At 27.2% G+C, this 18,838-nt stretch overlaps 2 protein-coding genes and 1 non-coding gene across 3 annotated transcripts; 2 read left to right on the top strand and 1 right to left on the bottom strand.

Moving 5' to 3' along the window:
* Positions 1–1,927: 1,927 nt before the first annotated feature.
* LOC101492127 (protein SRC2-like) lies at positions 1,928–3,029 on the top strand. The gene has a single exon (NM_001364811.1). The coding sequence runs from the start codon at positions 1,987–1,989 to the stop codon at positions 2,878–2,880; it is 894 nt and encodes a 297-aa protein (NP_001351740.1). The 5' UTR covers positions 1,928–1,986; the 3' UTR covers positions 2,881–3,029.
* Positions 3,030–4,837: 1,808 nt separating this feature from the next.
* TRNAG-CCC (transfer RNA glycine (anticodon CCC)) lies at positions 4,838–4,908 on the bottom strand. The gene has a single exon. It is a non-coding gene; the product is annotated as a tRNA-Gly (tRNA).
* Positions 4,909–16,932: 12,024 nt separating this feature from the next.
* On the top strand, positions 16,933–18,151 carry LOC101491798 (flowering-promoting factor 1-like protein 1). Its single transcript, XM_004487805.4, has one exon. The coding sequence runs from the start codon at positions 17,064–17,066 to the stop codon at positions 17,400–17,402; it is 339 nt and encodes a 112-aa protein (XP_004487862.1). The 5' UTR covers positions 16,933–17,063; the 3' UTR covers positions 17,403–18,151.
* Positions 18,152–18,838: the final 687 nt, after the last annotated feature.

Raw genomic sequence — 18,838 nt, 5'->3', positions numbered from 1 at the left:
GCCTAGAAATAATGTTTTGTTGTGCCTCTATTGTTACGGTTGAAAGTTGTGTAAAGCTTTCCTCTATTCTTCATTCAATTGCTTCACTTTGGGGAAGAGTTTAGAGTGATCAAGAGGTACATCAAGACTCTGATTAATATGCTCTTCTTCAATATTTGGAATTGTCATCATCATTACTGTAAGGGAAGACTAATTCCTCAAAATTCACATCCCTAGACACAAACACTTCTCTATTATTTATGTCATATAAGATGGGATCCTTTGAATTTGCTTTGAAATAAAAGAAATATGGATTTTTTAGCTCTAACATCAAAATATATGTTTTTCTTTAACTCGATTATGTCTTTGTTAACCCCCATATACAAATGCATTTTTCAATATATAGATCAAGAGATTACTTAACTCAAGTATATGAAAAAAGGAATGTGTGGAAGGAAAGGAAAATGGACTCAAATAGCGGTTTTTAGTGTAGATGGAAGTTGTGGTTTGGTAAGGTATACGTGGGAGATTGATTTTTATAAATACAACGATCGACAAGAAGAGGAAGAAATGTGAGGAAGAAAAAAAGTAAGATAAATGATGTAGCAAATAATATGGAATAAATGTGAGGTTTATATAGAGGAAGAGGTGTGAGTGATCTATTAATTACTACTATATTTTCAAAAGTTTAATTACATTGGTGACTATGAAACTCAAGGGTAGATTATGATGGTAACTCTCAAACTTTTTTATTTTATTTTACTATATGTGAGTTTGAAATAAAAAGAGAAAACAAAAATTGATAAAAATTGGTTAAGTATATATTATTATTATTATATAATAACAATGAATATTAATAAAAATTATCTTATTAATAAAATAAATGTCCTTATCTTTTTATAAAAAAAAGTAAAACTGAAAATATATTAATAATTATTTTAAATTATAAATTATATAATTTCCTTTGCGATGGTAGGTAATTAAGTTTTGAATGAATTCTTTGCACGCTCGTAGGTCCAACAATTCAAAGATTACAGAAAAAAGACTTCATGGCATTACAGTCAATTTTCAATTAAATTTTAATTTAAGTAAAAAAACTAATAAAATATTAAAGTGAGATCTTCCCTGTACCATTTTTATAAATGATTTACTTTAAATCAATAGTTAAAATTATGAATATTTTAATAATAATCAACAATACACTTATAAATAATAGCTCGTTAATTGTGATTTTTTTATTTTTATAAATAAAATAATAACTTAATTTATACCAATTTAATACATAATATAAATTTATTTATTTTAATCAAATTAATATTATTTAAATTATTATCTTAATTATAAAAAGAAAATAGTACAACTATTACAATTATAAATATTTTTTAAAACTGATTAATGGTGAAGCATGCATAGTTTTTATTAGAACAAGTATTTATTAATTAAGCATAAAAAGATACAGAACCGCCTCTGAGGCTCTGATATATGTGATGGGAAGGATATACATGAAAAGAAAAGGATAACTACTAGAATGAAATATAAAGAAAAACTACTAAAATAACTACATGAAATATATGGAATATGAAGGATCGATATATATGAAAATAAAATGGTAACTATTAGAATAAAATATGGAAAAATAATTAAAAAAATAATTTATATAATTTTAATTTTTAAATAAATACATAATTTACAGATATCATTTGTATTCATACATTTAACTTAATAAGTAAGGATATTATCATTATACCAAAAACAAAGGATATTATCAACAAAAATTAAAACAAAACTTAAATAATGATATTTACATACTGAAGCAACGCGTAAATAATAAAAGAATACCTTACCTGGAAGTTTCCTCTACAATTATTTTCTCCTTAGAATTCTCAATATATATATATGTTCTGTTACATCGTAAACTTCCAAAAAACACAAATATAAAGTATAAAGTCATCAATATTCATCAAAACCCAACAAAATCTCTTTCTTTTTCTCTCCTTTTGATCGATCATGGAATTCAGAACCTTAGATCTCAACATATTATCCGCAAAAGATCTCAAAGATGTTAATCTCTTCTCCAAGATGGACGTATTCGCCGTCGTTTCAATCGCTGGCGATCCTCTCAACCCACAAACCGCCACCACCCACACCCACCGTGACGGCGGAAAAAACCCCACCTGGAACTACCCCGTCAAATTCACCGTCAACGAATCTCTCGCAAATCAGAATCGTCTCTCTCTTGAGGTCAAACTTATCTCCGATCGTACCCTTTCCGGCAATACCGTCATCGGAACCGTCCATATCCCTCTCAAAGAACTCCTCGACAACCCCGCCGGAGATTCTTATCGGCAAGTTAGTTACCAGGTTGTAAAATCCTCAGGAAAACCCCAAGGTACCTTAAACCTCTCATACAAATTCGGTGAACGCGTTGAAGCTCCGGCGATTAAGCCGGCAACAAAAACGGCGGCGAAACAAGAACCAGTCATGGCTTATCCTCCTCCAGGAGCGGCGGCGGGCTCTAGTTCGGTGCCATACGGTACTCCGGCATATCCTCCGCCGCAACATGGGGCGTATCCTCCACCGGCGGCGGCTTATGGTGGTTACCCACCAACTCAACCGGGTTATGGATATCCTCCTCAACAAGCAGGTTATGGATATCCGCCTCAGCAAGCGGGTTATGGATATCCGCCTCAACAAGCTGGTTATGGATATCCGCCTCAACAAGCGGGTTATGGATATCCAGGAGTACAGAAACCGCAAAAGAATAAATTTGGAATGGGATTGGGAGCAGGGTTGCTTGGAGGTGCATTAGGTGGGATGTTGATTGGAGATATGGTTTCTGATGCTTCTTCTTATGATGCTGGATATGATGCTGGATTTGATGATGGTGGTTTTGATTTTTAATTTATGTTTTTTTTTTATGGATTTTACTTTTGCTTTTTATTTTGAGGATGCTATTTGGCGTTTGATATTGAACCTAACATGAATTTGTATTTAGCTTATGTTATATACATAATATATAATTTTTATGTTTGTGATATCTAATTTTGGTATTGTATGATTGTTTTACAAGTGACATTTTCTTTTGGCAAATGAAAATTTTAAATGTTTCTTGTTAATTATTGGGATATCAAGAAAGTGTATTTTATATATGATGATGAAGTGCTTGACATATTTAGAGCAGCTTAATCAATTCAACTAAACAATTTTTTTCATAAGATGGGTTTTTAATTTCTCATAGATTAGTTTGAACAAATGTGACATGGCTAATGTTATATGGCAAAGAAGCACAGCCAATAGTGGTTTTTTTATTTTTTTATTTTTACGAAAGCAAAATTTCAAATTATTTTTTATAAGAGATAAATAGATCAACAAAAAATTAATATATTTTAGAATCTAACTTCTGAACTTTTGTTAACTCGCAATTGCGGGATTGTGATAGAAATAATCTATAGTAGTAGTGCAATTAGAAACTCAAGATCATGGAAGTTCAACTATAGAACTTGACAATGTTTTGCTTTTATTTTGGAAAAAGATTAAAGTCAATATCATTCCTTGGTTGATTATTTTTGGAGGTAGCGTCTATGTGTGAATTTTGATTTTGATGCAAAACAACAAAAATTGGCAGGCAAAACCTAAATGAGTTTTTGGAACAAGAAGAAGACACATATGAAGTCTGTTTTTTCTTGTTGGACTACTATATAGAGATCTTGGTATTATTAAACACATTTTCCCTGTGCAAATTGGCACCTTCTGCATGTATGATAGTGGGTCTCATGGGATTTTGCAATGCTATTGTGGAGACTTGGAGGACTTTTGTAATATGAAATTCATTTTTTGCCAACAAAATTTTTAAAAAAGGTTTGCAATCATAAATTGGGTGTGATATCACAATTTTTAAAAAAGGTTCAACAAAACAGTTGACATTAAGTAGATATTAAATTTCAGTAAAACTTATCATTGGAAATAATTAAACAATAATTGTTGAGTAGGTTTGACTCACTTCTCTGTTTAAAATTGAAGGATTAAAATAAATAAAAAAGTAGTTTTGAAAGGTGTGACCACAACATAATTGTAATTTAGATTGCATTAGTATCTACATAATTATAAATTTAAATTTCGATTGCCAATAAAAATGCTTATGAATAATTTTATCGAATGTAGTCATAAAAGGAGAGGGAAGAAATATGAAGAGCAAATAATCCAGTTAGATAGTTAGAGTTTGTTGGTTTATTCCTAACAAACTTTATATAGATCGTGGTTAGTTAGTTAATTCTCATTAAATTCTATATTCAAAATATATATTGTATATTTTTTACATACCGTCTTTTGATATGATTACTATGATTTCTTTTTAAAATTTTCTCTCATTTACAATGGACCACAATTTTAAGTCATTAGATAAATCTAAATATTGAATTCCACATAGTCCTAAGATGGATCAGATGTTACCACATTCAATTTATTTCCTCTTCCTCTTTTTCAAAATTTGGATTTTTTAGATAAATTATTCAAGACATTCAAATCCAAATACATATAGATAACAAAAAAATACCTTATTCTTCAACTTCACAATCACACGACTTAATGTCTAATCCATTACCAACACCTAACCAACCTATTAACTCATTAATTTCCACCTTTTGAAAGTATACAAATCCAAAAGAAGAAAAAGTAATGGGAAAAAAAAATCTTCTTTTCTTTTTGAAAGAATTAAATAAATAAAAAAATTAATCATTCAAGATATCTAATATTCAATAGATTATGAAATTAAGATAATATCTAAAAAAGGGGGTTCATTTCACGTAATGGTTTTAGAAATTAATGTCATGATGCATCTAAATAAAAACTAAAACAATAATGCGCATCCAGGGAATCGAACCCTGGTCAGTACCGTGGGAGGGTACTATGATACCACTACACCAGATGCGCTTTGTTGAAGGTTGGTTGTATTTTCTATATGTATATTTTACTTACTCGTACAATGTGTGAATAAACAATATTTTATTTATTTTTTACTCTGTTTATTTTTCAATATAAGCCATTACAGTATATAATTTTCAAAAAATTAAGATATAAATGAGTTAAAAATCAAGACTACTACTATTCCATCCTAAATTAAAAAATACAGCTAATTTTGAATGAGAAAAAGAAATTATAAATTATGATATATTACAACATTATCTTTCATTAATTGTATGATAAAAAGAAATTGATAAAATTAGAAGAAGAGATACTATTAAACTGTAAAAGACATGATATGAAAAGAAAATTAATGTTTCATTAATATTGTAAATGATTTATAATTTGAGATTTTTTTTTTCAAAATAACTTATAATCAATTTATTAATAAAATATTTTCTCTACCTTAATTTTAAGCGTTTATTTAAACCCATATAAATAATAGACTCGTTCTAAATAAATGAGTCAAGTCTAAACTAATTCATTTTTTTTAATAATCTAATTCATGTTTTAAGTATTTGACTCCTCTTTTTTACACTCGTGCAAAGATGTATGATATTATTCTAAATCTTTAAAACCAATCAGTTAATTATTTGGTGAGGTGATCGATTTTAATTAGTTATAAGTAATTTATGCATTATTTTTGAAAAATTATATATATATTTTTTCTTTCTTTCTATAAAGCAATATATATTTTACTTATTTATTTTATATCAAACATAATTATTTGAGGCACCAAAGTTAACAGGGTGTTATTCCAAGAATCAAGTCATGACACCCTCCCCCTCCCTCACTTCACCCCTAGATTTCTCCGGTAGAGAATTGATTCTACATTCCTTATGTTTAGAAATAAATATGTAATCCCCTAATTTATTTATTTTTAAGGAAAGCTTGGGTGGGTTCTAACAATATATATAAACAAACAAGCCATAATCTCCGTTAGCTTAGTATATAGTTAATGGTGCGATATCTTTTATTTATTTTAAAAATAATAAATTTTATCATAATTAATTCACACATGTTTTAAATTCAATCTAACGTCTAATTTAATGATATCGATGTTTATTAAGATTTAATAACATTGGTGTAATACTTTTACTTCTAATATTTATCATATTTTCTATAGAAACATAATTGATGTTCCTAAATATAGATTTTACTGATTTGTATTTCAGTGTATTTTTTTTTTCTTTCACCGTGATTTTATCACTACAAGTTTATACCTCTTTGAATTAGTTTTGGTATAATTCCTCAAATTTTTGAATTTCTTTTATTTAATTTCATTTATAATAATATTTTAAAATGAGGCATATAATACATGATTGACTTTAGCTGTCACTTAGTTGAGATGTCTATATAATCTCTTTACACTCTATTTTGTTTTAAAAAAAATATTGTTTTCTTTAAATAATACCCTCACCCTTCATTTCTCACCCATTTTGAAAAAAAAAAAGAACTGATTTGTCTGGCTCATCATAATAAGTAAAAAAAAGTAATATTAATTGAGACCAATCGGGTTTTGTTGCGACTATTTTAACTCCTAGTAGAATGCAGAATAGTTTCATATGTCTAAGCCGTTAGCGATGATTAGGAAAAATAACTTCGGAAGAATTCCTCTTTTTGAGGCCAATGCAACAAAACTAATAGTGATGGAAGAATTATGTTTTAGTCTCATTATTTTATATATGTTATGCGTAGAGAATTTAAGATTTTGTGAAAAATATAATATATTTAAAGTATAAAAGACGATTCTATGTACCAAAAAAAGAAAAGCAAGCGGATTCGAATTCCAAAGGATTTAATAAATAATTGTTTAAATTTAATGGAGATGATTCTATTGTCAACCATGGAGCTATTGTTTAAATTTAATAGGGATGATTCTAATTTAAAGAATTTTTAATTATGTTTTAGTGTTTTTTATTTATTTATAGTTTGGCTTAGCTCCTCTTTCTTTTTCTATTAAAAAATATGACGGATATCAAATTTAAAGATACACCCATCTTTTAAAAAAGAGATAAATGTAAGTATTCTACAAGTATTCTTTATGGCCTAAACTTTTCTTGTCTTGGATGTCATGCCATCTCCTTACTTTAAAAGTATTTGTACAAAAAAGTATGAGATAATAATAAATCAATAAAACCTACATCTACAATTGAACAAATAGCGTGCACCCAAACAAAATAGTACATGTGACATGTTTTATGCAAATGGATCATTTAATACATTTCTAATATTTTTTATTCGAATGTTTTTGTAAAGAACACATTGTAGGCAAGCATTTTTTTAGAATATTCTTCTATTGCTTTGAAACACCATACAAATTATTAATTTTTTATTGCCATTATTACACCATTTTTTTTTCCTTCGAATTTCACTGGTCTAATAAAAGGCAAATTATATATTTTCAGCATAACATTAAAACATTTTTACTACTCCATATCATGTAAAATACTCGTATTGCAAGCTCTAATTTGCAATTGCAGCATATAAACAATTGCACACAACTTACTCTTGTCTAAATATAATTCAGCGTTTACAAGTTTTTATGTTGCTTTAGTTCGCCATACAAATTTTTTCCTGGACATTAAATATTTTCTAACACCCACTGCCTAAACAAATGACTCCCAAAATCAATGAAAACATCAATTGGAAACATAAATCCGTCAATAAAATCATGGAGTTTGATTGTTCGTCTCATAATACATTGATTTGTGTGTGGTGTTGTACGTGACAAACATCCTTTTCGCTTGATATATGATCCTTATAGCTAGATTTAAATGTATACATTTGTTGTTATTAAATTTTTTTTGTAAGCATTAATATTTTTAACGTGTTTTTGATCAGTTCTATAATTGTAAAAAAATTAATTATTATTTATATCATAGAAATACGGTGAAATAGAATATTTAATATAAAATATAACATATAATAATATATTATAAAATTTAATATTACATGATAACAATAATCTATTTAAAATATATAAAATAGATTATAGCTTTTGACAATTATATTACATCCCTAACAAAGGGATTGTCAATAATCTTCAAGCACTTTTGACAATCTCTTTGTTTTTTCACATCCTTGATCTTTTGTTGAATTCGGATAACGGTGACCGTCAAAGATACCACTACTAGAAATCAATTCTAGTAGTGTACACCATGCTAGGGAGCCAAAAAATTTATCCTTTCATTGACTTTTTGAAAGGTTTCAAAGAAAGTATGTCAATGTTCCATAGTTAGATGAGGCTTTGAAATCCATCTCCATTTCAATCTTCAAACATATACTTGACGAGGAAGGAAATTGGGTCGTTGAACTCCTAAGTATGACAACTTCAGTCCCCTAAGTCAGATGAAAGGGGAATTATCAATGGTGTTTCGTTATGCGGTGACAAAAATTAATTTTAAATTAATTGAATCTGTAAAATTGTAAAATTAATTTTGACGATGATAGAGAATTTTTAGTTAATTTAATCAATAAATTATTAGTTTAAATATTTTATTTAGCATTTTAAAATATTAGTTGCTATATATTAAATAGTTACGTTTTAAATATTTTCTTAGGACTTTTAAGATTATAGTTTTAAATTTATATACAACATGAATGGCTAAGATTTATTTAGAACAATATATATATAAGTGTAGAGTCGTATTTTAGAAATTAATAAATGAAAAAAAGAATTTTTTAATTTTTGTTTGAGGTAGTTTTCTTGTTATTTCTTTCTTAGCTTAGAATCTAATTTCTATGGTTGTAACCTAAAAAAGTCTATTTAGACTAAAAGTTAAAGTGATTTATATATATTTAAATATATTCATATAAACGTGAGTTGAGTGATAAAATAAAAAATTAAAATCATTTTTAAATGTAAAAATTATAAATATTAACTTCAACTCATAATTAATTTTGAAGCAAAATTAATTCTCAATTTGTAGAATTTGCATGACTTCAAAAGTAAAACCAAAATGTAGACTAAAGTTGTCAAATAAGATTTCAAATGGTTCTATTCCTATAGGATTAGAATTAGAATTTTGGCTTTTCTATAGAATAATCACATGGGGCTCATTGTATAATGTGATGCTGGATGAGGGTTTCATATGTGGAGCCAACACAACACCGCTTTACATTTCTCAACGTTACACAAGATTTTAAAGAAGTTCGTAATTGGAAAGGTTGCCATTTTCAGGCTAAGCATATGTTCTCTATATTAGTTTATTGAACAAATAATATGGGCAAAAATCCCAAAAGTGATGGGGTAATGTTGACATGGCTTATTAAGAAAGCTCAACATGGGATATTTTCTTTTGGATATTGAGAATTTTAATTTTGATGTTGACAGCTATTTTGTGGCGTAGTGGAAATTTGAATAATTCTTGTGTGATTACAACCACAAATTCAAATAATTTAAATACATATTTTAACATATATATTATTTAGCTTTTTCAATACTATTATTAATAAAAAAGTTATTATTTTTTCTCTCTACATTTTTTTCAATTTAAGTTACATAATATTTACATTGTTAGTCTATTGTCTCACTTTAAAACAATTAGTGCAATTCAAAGCATATTATCATTAGAAATTCTATCCAATTTTGCAATAATAAGTTACTAATTCATACTAATTATTTAGAAAACAATAATAAGATTTTATTAATGGTATATTTCTTAACTTTTGTTGATAAAGATATATTTACATAATCAATATCATTAACTCCATTCATTTATAAAGTAGATTGAATAATCAACTCATTATGCTATTTGGGTTGGATCTTAATAGTGATTCAAGAAAATGGTCAAAGTTATTGGACTGCATGCGTAATTTAATATAGGCTAAATTACATTTGTGGTCCTTTAACTTAACTTCAGGTAACGTTTTAGTCCTTTATATTTTTTTTTCCGACTTGGTCCTTTATTTTAATTTTAAGTGACAATTTGATATTTTATGTTTTAAAATTTCAACAATGATATCCTTTTTTATACAAAAATTCAAAAAAAAATTCAATCAAAACTCATAAAATTAATTATATTCTTCAACATAATACAAATTTCATCAAATTCGTAACGCAAATCTTCAAATAAACTCATATTTTCATACTTTATTTGATATTTTTAGGAATAAAGGACCAAGTCGGGGAAAAAAAAAGATAAAGGACTAAAACGTTACCTGAAGTTAAGTTAAAGGACGACAAATGTAATTTAGCCTTTAATATAATGGACATGTTTCCTTAATTAAGAAAAAGTAGAGAACGTACAAGAAAACACTCATTTTGTGGCCAACTTTACAAATATTCTGTGGCCGAAAAAAACTCTCACAAATTAGTGGCCCAAAAAGTCCTCACAAATACAAAAATTCAAATTTGTCTTTATTTGTGGCTGAAAAGGCCCTCACAAAAGACTACAATTTTAGCTAAATTTTGTGGCTGCCTAAGCCCTCACAAAATCACGTTTTCATTTTGTGAGGGCTTAAGCCGCCACAAAATTCAGTTGAAATTGAAGTCATTTGTGAGGGCTTTTTCAGTCACAAAATTAACCCTTTGTGAGGGTAAAGGCCGCCACCAAGGCAAGCCATTTGTGGTCGCCCGGGCCGCCACAAAATCATTGGTCCGTTGCACTTTGTGAGGGAAAAGACCGCCACAAATGCCATTGATCCGATGCAATTTGTGGCCGCCCAGCCACCACAAATTCCTTATTTTCTGACCGTTAAAGCCGCCACAAAAGATCAATAATTTTCTATAAATATCACTCCACTCTTCTTATCATTTTTCACTTCTACCTTCTCTCTACAAAAATTATTTCTCCAAAGTTGTTCTTTACTATCTTGAATTTTGGTAAGTTTATATTATATATTTAGTTTTTTAATTTTATTTTTGATTTGAAGTTATTTATTTAATGAATATTATTGAATTTTTATTTTGACAGTGGTGATATATTATTTACTTCGAAGAGTTCTCAGCTCTGTGAAAGCTTCAAGTCAGACACTACTCGACATCAAGTTAGTATTTTATACATTTTAAATATAGATTAGTAAAATATGTGATATTATAAATATATTTATATTATTTTTAAAATATATAAAAAGTTATTTGAAATGTTATTATAAAAGCTATGTTATTTACATAATATATGATAAATAAAAATTATAGAAATTATGTTGTTTACATCATATATGATAAATAAAAATTGGAAACACATGTAAAACTTATTGATTTTAATATAACTATTTTTTAAAAAAACATTATTAAAATTGATGATATTAATATTTGTTGTTAGTTATTAAAAAGAGTTGTAGTTGAGTTCGTACAAAAAATTTATATACTTTAACAATCTCTATTTTTGTTTATATATAAGGAGTTATTTTATGAAAATTTTCATTAAACATCATTTAAAATTTTATTTTGGTTTATATAATTATAGTCTTGATAATAATTTATTATATGGTTTGCAAATGCTCCCCTAATTGACATATAAAGTATGTCAAAATTTATATATAATGCTTTTTAAAATTTTATTTTAGTTTATATAATTATATTCTTGATATTAATTTATTATATTCACATCAACTTCCTCAAACTCAACCAGATCAAACTCCATACCAACCAACTAGTGGTGGTGTAGTTGAAGATGAAATCCAATTTCAAACCATTATGTCTCCTCCAACACAAATTAATAATACTTTTGAGGGACTTCTGTCGTTGGGTAACATTTCAACAAATAATGATGGAGGGAGTGGAGCGATTGATCAGAGGAATTATTACGACGATTAATGATGTACTTGAATAATTTCTTAATTTTATTTTTGGTTTGTATGAACACATTATATCTTGTCCTATTTAATTATAGTGTGTTTAATTTTTGGTTTGTAAGATATGATTTATTAATTTTATAATGTTTTATTTGGTTTGGTAGTAATTACTTTAATTAATATTAATATTATATTTTTATATATAATAGTTATTTTAATTTTTAAATTTAAATTTAAATTTTAATTAAATTGTAATATTATATTTTAAATTTAAATTTTAAATTTATATTGATATTATTTTATTATATATGATATATTTAATTTAAATTTAAATATAAATATTATATTTTAAATTTAAATTGATAATATTTTATTATATATAATACTAATTTTTAATATTAATTTCGAATTTAATAAAATTATTTTTTTAATAAAGTGAAACTTTTGTGACTGTCTAAGCCCTCACAAAATATTTATTTTTTAATTCGTTTCATCCTTTGTGGCGGCCTGGGCCCACAAAAGCTTAATTTTAAAATTCAGCTTTAACCTTTGTGGCAGCCTTAACCCTCACAAAAGGAGGAATTTGTGGCGGCCTAAGCCCTCACAAAAGGAGGACTTTGTGGCGGCTTTTACTATCACAAATGACAACGGAAAATTTAAATTTTGTGGCCATTTTTGCCGTCACAAAGGTTTGTGACCACTTGGCTGCGTAAGACTGCCACAAATGTCTCTTTTGTGGCTGTTTCTCCTCCTATGTGAGGGATTTTGGCTCTCACAAATTCAATGAATTCTTGTTGTGCGATTACACACAACACAATAAGCACTACAATATTCTACTCATTCAAAACTTATGTAAGTGTTGAGAAAGAAAGTTCTGAAAGTAATACATTGTAAACGAACCCTTTAGAGAGATTTTTTAGAAAAACTCAATCTCATTCATTTGTAATCTAGCTCGAAAGTGGTTTTTTTTCCTCAACGGCGTGTAGGTGCAAACTGAAAGTTGAAAAGATTTAACTGGTTGAGGTTAAGTGTTGTAATTCGGTTTGAATTATTTGAAAAAATCTTTATGGGTGAAGAGACCGGACATAACTACTAGTTTGGTGGTAAACAATATAAATCTTTTTGTGATTTACTTCTTTTATCTACTTATTCATTCTGAGCTTTTCAATTGTCAAGTTTTTCAAAGAAATCATTAAAAACGGTATAACACAATTCGAACCTCCCATTTCTTATGTTTTTTCGATCTTCATAAAATTGATTTTATCATATTTGAGTGTCATAAAATATAATTTATTTTACTTTCATAATTGATCTATCTTAAAGTTAAAATTTGTAGTTTGTGAGTCCAAATATGATTTTAATATTGAAAATTATCGTTTAATTCACGTTTACGTAAATATATCAAAACATAAATAATTTTACATTTAATTCACTTTTGACTAAAACATAATTATAAAATCAATTTATATAAAATTACTTTTTATCACTACATAACCAATTTAATATTAATAAAGTTTGTAAACTTGGTCTCCAAAAGTATAAGTTTTAACCTTAAATTTATCGTTTATTATCTTTAAAATGTAAAATAAGTTTTTATTGTAATGAGTGTATGTAATATATATATAATATTTTATTATGTCCCTTAATTATTAAGGATATAAAGAATTATAGGGACCAATTTTAATAAATATAAATTTTGAAGATACTAAAACAAAAGACTAAAAAAAAAATCAAAATATATACAAAGACAAAAATTAAACATAAAAACTCACAAGTTAAAAAATAATAATAATAATAATAAAAAATAAAATCGAATACAAAAGCCAATTTTATTAAGCTATGTTAATAAAAAAATCAATTTTATTTGTTTTCTTAAAAAATAAAATCGAATTTTATGTTTTTTTAGTACATGTATGTATTAAAATTTCTAGAATACGAATGTAGTTGAAATTTTTTTTTAAAAAAAATTGAGTACAAAGTTTGAATTTCTTGAAAATATTAATGTTTTGAAATTTTTTTTTTCAAGTTTTCATATCACATTTGTATTTTGAAAAATATTTTTTAAAATTTTTCAATAAATAAATGTGTTTCAAAAAATTTCTAGTACATAAATTAAGTTCAAATTTTCTAAAATATATTTGTCTATTGAAAAAATATTTCCATTTTTTTTATCTATAAAATTCAGATTTTCTAAAACTTGAAAATTTTATTTTTAAATTATTTTAAACTCGAATTAAATTTAATGGAGAACAATTTTATTTTATTTTTAATAAAATTAACATAGATAGTTTACATAAAATATAAATATAAATGTGGAGTATAAGATATAATTTTAACCATGAAAAGGTAAGTAAGCTAGATTGACTTAATGGAAAAGCTCCAATAAAATATTGGTCATTATAAGGCAAATTTATATGATGAGTTTTTGTTCAACATCATAGTCGCAGGACCATGTGACACGAAGAGGAGATGATGAAGTAGAGTCACGACCTTGGTGTTGGGTAAAAAGAATGTGTGCCCAAAAGACCTACATTTTTTTTGGCTCAATTATTTTTTGTTTTGATTGGGTAATAGGGCGTTGGAAGTTGTAATATTGTGTGCTTGACATTTTCCTAAGAAAACTCTATTTGTAACTCCCCATACACTATTGATCGATTGACATCTATTATTTGTCCATGTTTATGGAAAAGATTATCAGAATTAGCTCAAAAGAATATAGTGTTTATTTTGCACATCCTCTTTCAAATAAAAATTAGGTTTAATATATGCTTTTAGTCTATACAAAGACTTATTTTGTTACGTTAGTTCGTATAATTTTTCTTTTTAAATTTAGTCCTCGTAATATTGACTAATTTGATATTTTAATTTTAAATTCTACAAATATATAATTTTTGTGTTTAGTTGCTGTAAATAATTATTTTAATTCTTTTTTAAAGGGATTAGAATAACATATTTTATATATTATATAGATCAATTTTAATACAATTTAATTTTACAGAGATTAAAAATCAAATATCAAAGATAAAAAAATAAAAAAAAATGTATATTTACATAGACTAAAAATAAATAAATAAAAATTATAGAACTAAAATAAAAAATATATATTTACATAAATTAAAAATATATTTAAATCTAAAAAAATACTTATATTGCCTACAATATTAAAATTAGAATAATCGTGGTGCCATACACTGATACACATAACATTAGTGCATGGTACAACAAGAGTCATCTTGCGTGGCTATATAATTATATGCTATTTAGTATGAGATGAACACTAACAGAGTGCTTAAAAAAATAGAATTTATGCTAGAATTAAAAGAAATAAAGAAAAAAAATACTATATAATTATGATTTTCTTCAGAAGTTCAACTTATTAGAGATTTGAGGAACACCAAATTCTCTTGTCAAGATTTTCAATTTGCTATATTCTTAGAGCTCAAACTCAAGATTTCTAATCATGCTGAAAGATATATGTGTCATTTAATCTAAACATTTTTTAATAGGTGATATTAGTCTATCTATCTTTTGCATGCCCGTTTGGGGAAGATTAGATAATTTACTTGAATCATCATATCACAAGGGAGTTTTGTAGATATTATAAGTACTAAAAATTGTAAATTAAATATATTATAAGTATATAATTGTTCAATAAATTCAAAAGCATTTTATATTTTAAATGAGGGTACCATTCTCTCACTTTAATTTTTTTTTATTTAAAAAAATAGCAATATATGGTAGTATAAACAAAAACAAATACTTGATAGAATCCCCATACACATATATGTAGGGTGGGCAAAGTTCTGTTCTGAACTAGAACCATTTGAAAATTGAACTGAACTGATTTTCAGTTCAAAAAATGAACCGAACCAGTTTCTAGTTCAAAAAACCAAACCGAACCGATTTTACAAAATAGTGAACTGGTTTTTTATTTTGAACCGAACTGGTTTAACTTAGTTTTTTTTGTTCATATAGACCAAATTTTATATAATTACCCCTAATTACTTATAAAAAAACAAATTCGATTCAAGTTTTTTGAAATAAAAACCAGTTCGGTTCAGTTTTTTCAAATTAAAAACCGGTTTGGTTTGGTTTTTTAAACTGAAAACCGGTTCGGTTCAGTTCTTGTTTTAAAAAATCAGTTCCAAAACAGTTCGGTTCTCAATTTTTATAAATCAATTCAAAACCAGTTCGATTCGGTTCAGTTCAGCAGTTTAGTTCAATTTTTGATTTTTTTAACACCCCTATATATATGTTCTAATGAAAATCAACGTTGCAATTTCCGAACACCTAATTAACGACCAACATTAATTGAGATATGTTCCTTTCATATCTTTGGTCCCCACCCACATTATATATATGTATTTTTTGATATCCAAATCCCCCACAAACCAATATAAGAAAACTTTTTAAAAGAGCATATTATTCATTTAAGTTTAGAGTGCCATGAGCATCCTCCTTTCTATACTCAAATAAATTTATTCCATTAACCAGATCCATATCCAAATTATACTTCTCCACGTTATATTTTTCTTAACCATTAATAATACAAATATGCATTGCTAGTTTAGATTAAAGTTTGCCAACCTCATTATTCTCTTGCCAATTAATCAATGACATTTTGCTATAATTCGTTTGCATGTGTTAACTCTCTCAAGCTTTGTTCTAGAATAAATTATTTTCCTCAAAACAAAACTAAGATTCTCTAAAGTGGGGTAACAATACTTTGGACTCCGCAAATTGTTAAGAGAATCAACACCCCCTCAACCCCATTCCGATTAAGACCAAGGCAAATAAAATGTAACACCCAAAACACCCTTAATTTCTTCAAATGTACATATTTTGCTCATTACTCTCTCCATCTAGGTCCACCTTAGCTGTACTCACATCCAAATATTCATACTAATTTCTATTTTACAAATATTCTAGGTGAATTGAGTTTTAATTTATAGGAAGCTCTACAATTAAGCCCTCAAAGATTTAAACAATTATATATATACATACCACATTATTCTTGAGTATTAATTATATTCTTATTCGTTATTAACTATATTCTCATTAATTCTAGCGTAAATAGTTGGTGCGAAACGTATGTGAATATTTTAAACCCTAATGTACCGAATCCGATTTTTATTAAAAATAAATAAAACAAGGAATCTTGATTCCTCTATATATCATCAATAAATAAAAATTTAAAATTGATAGCATTAATTACCATCCATCATTTCATTTATAAATACCCCATTCACCCATCCCCAACTATCATTGCTCACTCATCTCTACACCACTTCACAAAACCTTAAAAATAAAATACACAACACACACAAACCATAATATTCTTGTCTCTTCTTTTTTTTTTTTTTCCCTCTTGTTCTAATCCAAGAATGTCCGGGGTTTGGGTATTCAAGAACGGCGTGGTGCGTCTCGTGGACGGCGCGGATGCAATTGGAGGCGGCCGCCACGGGTCCGGTGGAAGGCGCAAGGTATTGGTTCACACCGCAAGCAATGAGATTATAACCTCTTATGCGGTTTTAGACCACAAGCTTAGTTCATTAGGGTGGGAGCGTTACTATGATGACCCTGACCTTCTTCAATTCCATAAACGCTCAACCGTTCACCTTATTTCTCTCCCTAGGGATTTCAACAAGTTCAAGTCCATGCACATGTATGACATCGTTGTCAAGAACAAGAACAACTTTGAAGTTAGGGATATGATGATGTAGTCAACTAGTTAACTACAATCCCTATGCATGACATGTAATTTGAATTCTTTTGGTTTTGCTTCTAAGCCGTGTGTTGGTTTGATTTTTGATTAGTGTGACTTAACATGTCTACATAATTGTTAGTCGCATTAATCTAAGTACTTTGTGCATAGGTTTGTCTTTTGATTAATATTATATGTAATATGTTGTATAGTGGTGCAGTGTGTATGAGTGATTATCATTTGTGTGGGAGGGTGATGTAAATATTTGTAGTTGTTTCAATGGGAGGGTAGTTTGCAGGAAAACATACATGATCGATAGAGTTGGCGCAATGATCGTAATAATGAGTATACAGGCAAAGGCATATGGCATATATATAGGGTGCTCTCTTTGAGGGTCAACACTAATTTATATCTATATACTCACATATGTTGGAATAAGATGATTTAATGAAGGTGTTGTTGTTTGTATGGAGATTGTTAAATGATCATTTGTTGTTAAAGTCAAATATGGTGAGCCGATGTGGCATCATTTGTTTTTGGAGTGGAGTGTTTGTTATTTGGGAACGTGTGCATCATAAATTTCAGTGGCTCGAAGTTCATGTGTCAGGTCCTATGCAAATATAACACGTTTCAATGTTTTTTAAATTAGTACCGAGAGGTAAGTTGGTGCGATAAATTCATAGTTATCTGGATTGTATGTGTTTGGTCTATATCTAATATGTTAGGAATAATGTTACTTTTAATAATGTTAGACTTCGATTTGTGTCATGTGGTAGAAAATGTTAAACTTTTGGCTTGGTGGTGCATGAAAGGAATGGGGAAAGATTTTAGTGTGGAATTAGGTCAACGTTTGTCTATTCCTTTGATTTGTATCGGGTAGGTGTGTGGCCTTCTCACCTCTTGGTGGAAATTTTGTTTGAGTTTGGGGTCCTTTTTGAAATTTAGTGTGTTATATTTGTACTTTTGTTCCTATTTTTAGCACTCCTTTCCAAATAATAGAGTGTTCATTAATACATTTTTTGACTTAAAAAAAAAAAAAGAACTTTGTGCTAATATCAAGAACTTTGTATACAAATGCTTAAAACAAATTTAAATATGAACAATTTTATAGTCTATAACAATATTTTAGTAAAATTACTAAATTTTTTATGAAATTATTTTTAAATGCTTTAGAATATAAAAATCATTTATTAAATTAATATAATTGATTTTGGATAAAATAAATTCTTAATAAATAATTAAGTTAATTAATTTAAAATTTGTTGAGATAATATCAGTTTTAGATAAGACTTTATTATTTTTATATTTAAAAATATTAGAATATGATGTTTTTTTTATTAAGTACACAATTTTTTAGAGACATTTTTATTAAAGACATAAACTTTTAGAAGTCTTTTTATTAAATAAAAACTTATTTATTTTTAAAGAACAAGTTGTTTTGGTGGCCATACCTTT

The sequence above is a fragment of the Cicer arietinum genome, chromosome 1 (assembly GCF_000331145.2).
Source record: "Cicer arietinum cultivar CDC Frontier isolate Library 1 chromosome 1, Cicar.CDCFrontier_v2.0, whole genome shotgun sequence".
Classification (NCBI taxonomy): Eukaryota; Viridiplantae; Streptophyta; class Magnoliopsida; order Fabales; family Fabaceae; genus Cicer; species Cicer arietinum.
This window is presented reverse-complemented; position numbering and strand designations above follow the sequence as displayed.

Coding starts and splice junctions, on each gene's coding strand:
- LOC101492127 (NM_001364811.1), top strand. CDS start 1,987: ATGGAATTCAGAACCTTAGATCTCAACATATTATCCGCAAAAGATCTC.
- LOC101491798 (XM_004487805.4), top strand. CDS start 17,064: ATGTCCGGGGTTTGGGTATTCAAGAACGGCGTGGTGCGTCTCGTGGAC.